This window comes from Temnothorax curvispinosus, unplaced genomic scaffold, assembly GCF_003070985.1.
Source record: "Temnothorax curvispinosus isolate PA1 unplaced genomic scaffold, ASM307098v1 QBEX01006012.1, whole genome shotgun sequence".
Classification (NCBI taxonomy): Eukaryota; Metazoa; Arthropoda; class Insecta; order Hymenoptera; family Formicidae; genus Temnothorax; species Temnothorax curvispinosus.
The window spans coordinates 1-7,163 of record NW_020215792.1 but is presented as its reverse complement, the minus strand read 5'-3'; the positions used below and the strand labels follow the sequence as shown (position 1 = coordinate 7,163).

Genomic DNA, 7,163 nt, shown 5'->3' with positions numbered 1-7,163 from the left:
CGTTACCCGATCGATGCTGCCATCTGATCTGACGGCGCAGCGTTAACAAAATCTCGAACATTCCGCCCGCCATCAGCAACCTTGTTGATGATTCCTTACTCTTGATCCTTCATCAGGTTGAAATGGGTAATATGGCAAGCTTGGCACTTGGCCGAGTGAGTGTCGTGGTGGCCGTCTTGAGGGTAACCACCCTGGTGAGTCCATCCTTGCCGGGGTGCAAAGCTGTTACTCTGGCGAGTGGCCATTTGCACGGTGGAGAGCGTTCGTCGGTGAGCAGCACGATGGAACCCACCTTGATGTTGTTGTTAGGATGATGCCACTTGGATTGGCTCGGGTATGGTAGTGATTAGACCTCCAATGAGGAAATGACCTGGTGTGAGCGCTGAGACGTCTTCAGGGTCGTCACTTAACGGTTCTAAAGGCCGCGAGTTGAGAATGGCCTCGATTTGCGTAAGCAACGTTGTGAGTTTTTCCGTCGTGAGTAGAGTCTCCCCGATAGTCCGTCTCAGATAAAACTTCACGGATTTCACCACCGCCTCCCACTTGCCCCCCATGTGTGGAGCGCCTGGTGGGTTGAACTCCCATCTGGTGCAATAACGTTGTAGAATTTGAGCAATTCGTTGATGTTCTTGGGAACTCTGGATGAACATTTTCTTAAGCGCGGCGTCTGCTCCAATGAATGTTGTCCCGCAGTCCGAATACATGGTCTGAGCAATTCCCCTTCTGGCTGAGAATCTTCGGAAGGCTGCTATGAATCCTTCTGATGAGTAGTCACTGACTACTTCGAGGTGAATTGCGGGGGTGGAGAAGCAGACGAACACACAAATCCATCCCTTATAGGTTTTCGCACCTCGTCCTTTCCATGTCTTGATGGTGAGCGGTCCGGCATAGTCGACTCCTGTATGAGTAAACGGACGTGACGGCGTAACCCGAGAGAGAGGTAGTTGGCCCATCAGTTGATGAGCACGGATCCCCCTCTGCCGAGCACACACGACACACCGTAAAATATGAGACTTCACCGGATCCCGTCCGCCGATGATCCAGTATTTTTGCCTGACATGAGCCAATGTCAGCTGTGTTTTTCCATGCAAAGTACGCAGATGGGCGTGTGCAATGATCAGGGTTGAGAACCGTGAGTGGCGAGGCAAAATCGCCTGATGTTTGTTGTCTTGAGTTAGTGCTGATTGGTTGAGGCGGCCGCCAACTCGGATGATCCCTTGAGCGTCTATATACGCAGTCAATCGACTGAATGCGTGACCAGTTGGTAGTCTCGAGTTGGCCGTGAGCATCTTGATCTCGTGCGTGAAGTATGCCGCTTGAGTAACCTTAATCCAGAATAATCTGGCCTCCTCCAAAGCTGAGTGCAAGTCCAGTGGCTTGCATCGGTGCTTTCCCAGAAGCGATATGAATTTGAAACAAAGAGCTGTTATTTTCAATAATTTATTTAAGAGTTGAGTACCTATATATCAGGTCCCAGTGATAGTCCGGTTGAGATGCGGCCGCATGTAGCGCAATGCCAGGACGAGCCTCATGAGCGCTCAACTCGTCCGAAAGCGCGGGTTGTGATGGCCATGCTTCTGGGGTGAGTATCCACGGTGGTCCCGTCCACCATAATGAGTGGCTTTGGAGTTGAGCAGTACTTAATCCTCGTGATGCGCAGTCGGCTGGGTTGGACGTACCTGGTACGTATTTCCAATGTGCGTTCGCAGTGAGCTCTTGAATTTGAGAAGCTCGATTTCTCACAAAATCCTTCCAGCGCGATGCATGAGATTTGATCCACGTGAGTGTCACAACAGAGTCCGTCCACAGGTGAGTTGCTGTAACGTTCAACTTTATGGTGGCTTGAACGTATGGCATGAGTCTTGAGAGCAGCAGTGCTGCAGTGAGTTCAAGTCTCGGGATGGTGAGTCGTTTGAGTGGTGCTACCTTGTTTTTGGAGCCCACCAATGAAATCATGGCGCCATTAGAGCCGTGGACGGTGATAAATACGACTGCAGCCATTGCCAGTTGAGAAGTATCAAAAAAGCCGTGAAATTCCACTGACGAGGTGCTCCATGTGGTTTGAGAGGTGCTACCTTGGTTGTACCACCGAGGTATTGAGAGCTTGCAAGCTTGTGAGTTCTTTTCTGATAATGAGCCACCGTGATGAGAGCTGGGATGGCAGTGGTTCATCCCATTGGAGCTTCATGTAGCCAAAGCTCCTGCAAGAGTATCTTCGCCTTGATCACCACTGGTGATACAAAGCCCAGTGGATCGAGTATCTGAGCCACTTCAGACCAAGCGAGGTGTTTGGTGAAATGATCGGTGTGCGACGAGATCCTTGTTGAGAATGTGAATGAATCTTTTTGAGGAAGTCATCGTAATCCGAGTCTTTTGGTTACGCAATCGTCAAATGTAATTTGTGAGCCCTGGTCCTTTTCTGCTTGAACCGCAGTGAGTACGTCTTGATGAGTCGCGTGCCACCTTGCTAATGGGAAGCCGCCCGCCATGCATAAGTCCGTTGAGCAGTATTGAATTCTACTACCTGCTGAACGGTGTCAGCGCCTCCAAAATTGTCATCAACATATCGACCGTTGTTAGATGATAAGGCACTTCATTGAGTTGTTCATCTATCCAGCGAGTCCGTTGTAAATTTCAGTCATCTTCATGCACGTTGATCTGCCTATACCCTTTGGTGATGTCAGTGGCAACTAAGGATCGAACTTGTCGAATCCAGAGCAAAACATTGGTGATGTCGAAATGCAGCTTATCTCCTGGTAGATGCACTCGAGCCATTAAATACCACACGTAATGTTGTGGTTGCACTGTCTGGTCTGAGCACTCCGTGATGTGGCAAATAATATTGTGTCTGCTGACTGGAAACGGGTGAAGCCTTCTTCATGTGATTGAGCTCTCGATATTCTGTCATAAACTGATGATACAGACGTCGATAGTTGTCATCTCGTGAGAGTCTTGTTTGTAAACTTTTCAAACATCGATGCGCAGTGAGATACGAATCGCCAAGAGTATCAAGTGATGATTTCAGTGTAAGTCGAACTGTGTATCGACCTGTTGAATCCCGTGAAACAGTACTCTTGAAATGTTCGTCACATCTTTGCTCGTCAGGAGTAAGATCAAGATTGGTGCTCGCAGGCACTTTTTCCTGTGTCCAAAATCTCGACAATAACTCGTCGAGAGCATCTTCCCTCTCCTGAATCGATGCATGATGCACTGCAGCAGATGCCGATAATGATGTGTCGACAGGTCCGAGAACGAGCCATCCGAAAATTGAGAGCTGCGCAATTGGCATCAATGTATTTCGTTTGATGATGTTGGGCTTGATGATCTGCCCATATGATTCAGCTCCAATGATGATATCCACTGGCCGTGGTGTCAGAAAATCTGGATCAGCCAAGGTCAACTTGGTGAGATGCGGCCATTCCTGTGGTGCAGCGTTGAAGGATGGCAGGATGTTCGTTAACGTCTGCAGAATGTGAGCTTGAATAATGACGTCTGATCTTGAGTGAAGTGAGCGGAGCTTAAGCAATGCAACTCCTCGAGTTTGCGTCGCCTTTCCGTCACCAATTCCAGTAATGAGACTGACGGAATGATGACGAGTAATGTTGAGCTGACAAGCGAGAGATTCTGAAACAAATGTAAGTTCTGAACCTGAATCGATGAGAAGCCGTACCCGCTGAGTATTAATTGATGAGCTGATCTGAGCCAGGGCCGTAGCGAGTAATGTTGAGTGTGGTGAGCGGTCCAAAGAGAAGTGAGCAACGATTGCACCATTTTCCTATTGAGCTGTCGCAGTTGAACTGGTGGTTGGCTTCGCTAATGAGCTCGACTGATGAGCCTCATGCAGCATCGTGTGGTGTCGGTTGGTGCACTTCTTGCACCCCCGTGAGCTCTTGCATGAGCGGACATTGTATCCGGAGATGAGCTGAGCGAATGTGCCTTCAAGTGAGAGTCGCAGATAATGAAGGTTTTCCACGTCGGTGAGGCGTCGGTAGTCGTAGATAACGGCCTTGAATAAGTCGCGATACGTGGGCCATGCAGCGTAATTGCCCTTGAACGACGGGATGTTGATGTCCGGCAGCCGCTGATTGTCACGCGAGGACTGCGATGGTTTGGATATGCGCCCGTGATAACGCAATAACGCGTCGTGCAGCCATGTAATAGCGCCGTCGTGGAGTGAACATTATTTTTAAGCAGTCATCATGTTGTATGAGCGCCGCCGGTCAAGTAACTTCAAAATATGCGTGCTCCTTGAGGTGCTTTATGCACCTTCTCGAGATGCATTGAGATGTAGAAAATCTCTAATGACGTGTCCTTTGTACAAGATGGTGGCGTCTCGCCAGTATTCCGCACCGTCGCCAGTCGGCTCATTTAGGATGAGCTCCGTGGACAAGCGCACGGGTGATGCTTGACGTTCCTACGTGCGAGCCGGTGGTCGTACCTCGAGCAGCGGCGTCGTGGTCTCCGTACCGCCCGTACCCGCCTTTGCGGATTTCGTCATGTTGAGCCGTCCCTGAGCTGCGCACGATGAAATACCTGAGAAATGTCGAGACACGTGTAAAAAATGCTGCACGAACCGAGAACGTTCGAGAGACGCGTGAGAAAAACACTATGCGAATCGAGAGTCGTTAGGGTCATGTATTGAGCACGTGAAAATGTCTATTTACACTCGCGGAAGCGCGTGAACATGTTTGTGTAACACTCGCGAGCGCGCGTGAGAACGTCTGTACTTCACTCGCGGAAGCGCGCGATAATGTCCACGTGGCATGTCGTGAAAGGCATGCCCTGTTCACATGATCTGTGTCTGAGCTACACTTTAAGTTCCACGCATCCGGCTCGAAGGACCAAATGTTCGCGAAATCGCTGATTAATCCCGGCGATGGAAGCGGGATGCGAAGGACGCGCGTGGAAAGTGTTAATTAATTATTCTGTAATATAAAATGTAACTCAGAACACAGTCTGAGCCGTCTTTAATACGAGAATAGATATATACAGTCTGACCTGAGAGTGGTGGGCAGTCTTTCGGAGTTCACTAAACATAAGAAGCCTTTGTATAAAAAGTCTTTGTATATCGTTCGTGAGTGGGCGAGGCAGTTATATTAATTGCCCTCCTCGTGATGATTAGCCCGTGAGCCGGTAAGACACGTGGCGGTCGGCACTCGCGCACAAGTGAGCCTGAGTCGTCGTGTTGATGTACCCGAGTAGAGCCGGATGAGCGGTCGCTTTACATGTTAATGCAGTATCTCGGCAGCGGTAATCACTGCGGTGGGCACTTCAATGTGTAGTCACAATCAAAAATGCACAGAGCACACGTCGTGCGTCTGATCACTGCGCGGCCGTTTTTACGACTCTGAATATCGCGAGGAAGACGTTGGCGAAGAGCGCGCCCGTGTGGGCGCAAGCTGCCGCGGTGATCTAGCGTCGTTACCCGATCGATGCTGCCATCTGATCTGACGGCGCAGCGTTAACGGAATCTCGAACAATAGTATTATGTAGTATAAGTAATATAAATTGTATATATTATTTCAATAAATGAATGTATGTATATATATATTTATAGACTAGATAAAAAAATATTTATACATACGTTTTTTAATTATAATAACATTATTATTATAAATATTTATTCTACATGTTATTTGCTTCATTATTTAGATTTTCTCAACATTTTATCTCATTTGTGTATTTTTTTTTATCGCAAAGATGTACATTATATATTATATATATTATATTTTATATATATTATATTTTATATATATATATATATATATATATATATATATATATATATATATATAAGTGCATATATTATTTTATATATTAATCGATGTTCACATATAATTTTATGTTTTTTCACATTATTTTCTGACATATTTTTTAATGTCTATAAAGTATACTATGTGATTAGCTAATTGTTTACATTATTTTTATTTTGGGACGAGGTGAAAATTACAAAAGTGAGGAAATTCACTAGAGAATCTACAATTTTATTTGTCGAAATCTAGTAAATTTGTTCACTTTTGTAATTTTCACCTCGTCCCAATATACAGAATCGACCCCCAGTAGTATATGATCTGTTCTTTTAGCTTCTGCACTATTCATCTTTCCTCTTTCTCTCTCCTCGTTAGAGAGAAAAAAAGGTAAGATGAACGGTGCAAGAAGTTCCGCTAAAAAGAGCAAATTTTTGACTGGTTATCTACTTAGCTCGCGCATGTGCAGTTGAATTTCGTACACGCTGACATCAAAGGTGCCGATAGGGAGTTGCGCTACTGTATATATTGTGCCAGCGGGCTGCATCGATGTCTGCTGTGACAACAGGATCGCCTCTGCCACTGCCTCGTGGATAGGTGAAAGGATCTGTGTGCTCGCGATTGATTCGAAACTACAGTCCTCCACGTTGTCAGCGCCCTGGTTGGTCCTCTCGATTCGTTCGCCTGACGGGTCCGCCATGCCCCGCGCTCGATTTGACGCTTGGGCCGCTACGATTGGCCGGCACTCACCGTCGCTGCGTACAGAGCTCGACGATGGAATCGATGGCCTAGCCACCGGTTCCATAATAACCTCTATTTTACCTTTGTGTAATTATCGATGTATACATGTACGTATATAAATACATGTGCAAATATTGTATGCATTATATATATAACATTTTTTTGCAGCAATACCGATGCCGCTCATTTCTGGCCACTTGCCAAAAAATTTTGTGCCTGTTCCTGGCCATATGCCGGTGCCCCGCATAATTTTTGTGCAAGCACTTCCAGCTGTGAGTATTTTTAGAAAATAAATATATTTAGAGAGAGAGAGAGAGAGAGAGAGAGAGAGAGAGAGAGAGAGAGAAAGAGAGAGAGAAAGAGAGAGAGAGAGAGAGAGAGAGAATTAATTTTATTATTTGAAAATAATTTATTTTTTTAGGCTCATCAAACGGATCGTCGTCGGCGTTATCGCCAACGTCGTCGTGAGCGGCGGCAACAGCAACAGCAACAGGTGCAAGTGTCTCCGCTACCACCGCCGCCGCAACCACAATGTCCGCCGCCGCCGCCGCCACCACCACAATTTCCATCGCTGCCGCCACAATTTCCACCGCCGCCGCCACATTTTCAAAATAGGGGTTGGGGGAAGAAAGGGGCAAAGAGGTCGAGGTGAAAAACGAGGAAAAATTTATGAAT

At 46.9% G+C, this 7,163-nt stretch overlaps 2 protein-coding genes across 2 annotated transcripts; both read right to left on the bottom strand.

Moving 5' to 3' along the window:
* Positions 1 to 305: 305 nt before the first annotated feature.
* LOC112455330 lies at positions 306 to 704 on the bottom strand. The gene has a single exon (XM_025017175.1). It carries the CDS (start codon positions 702 to 704, stop codon positions 306 to 308), a length of 399 nt encoding a protein of 132 aa, XP_024872943.1.
* Positions 705 to 2,746: 2,042 nt separating this feature from the next.
* LOC112455328 lies at positions 2,747 to 4,498 on the bottom strand. The gene is made up of 2 exons (XM_025017174.1): positions 4,439 to 4,498; positions 2,747 to 3,607 (listed from the first exon to the last, which is right to left on the bottom strand). The coding sequence occupies exons 1-2, from the start codon at positions 4,496 to 4,498 to the stop codon at positions 2,747 to 2,749; spliced, it is 921 nt and encodes a 306-aa protein (XP_024872942.1).
* Between the last annotated feature and the right edge of the window lie 2,665 nt (positions 4,499 to 7,163).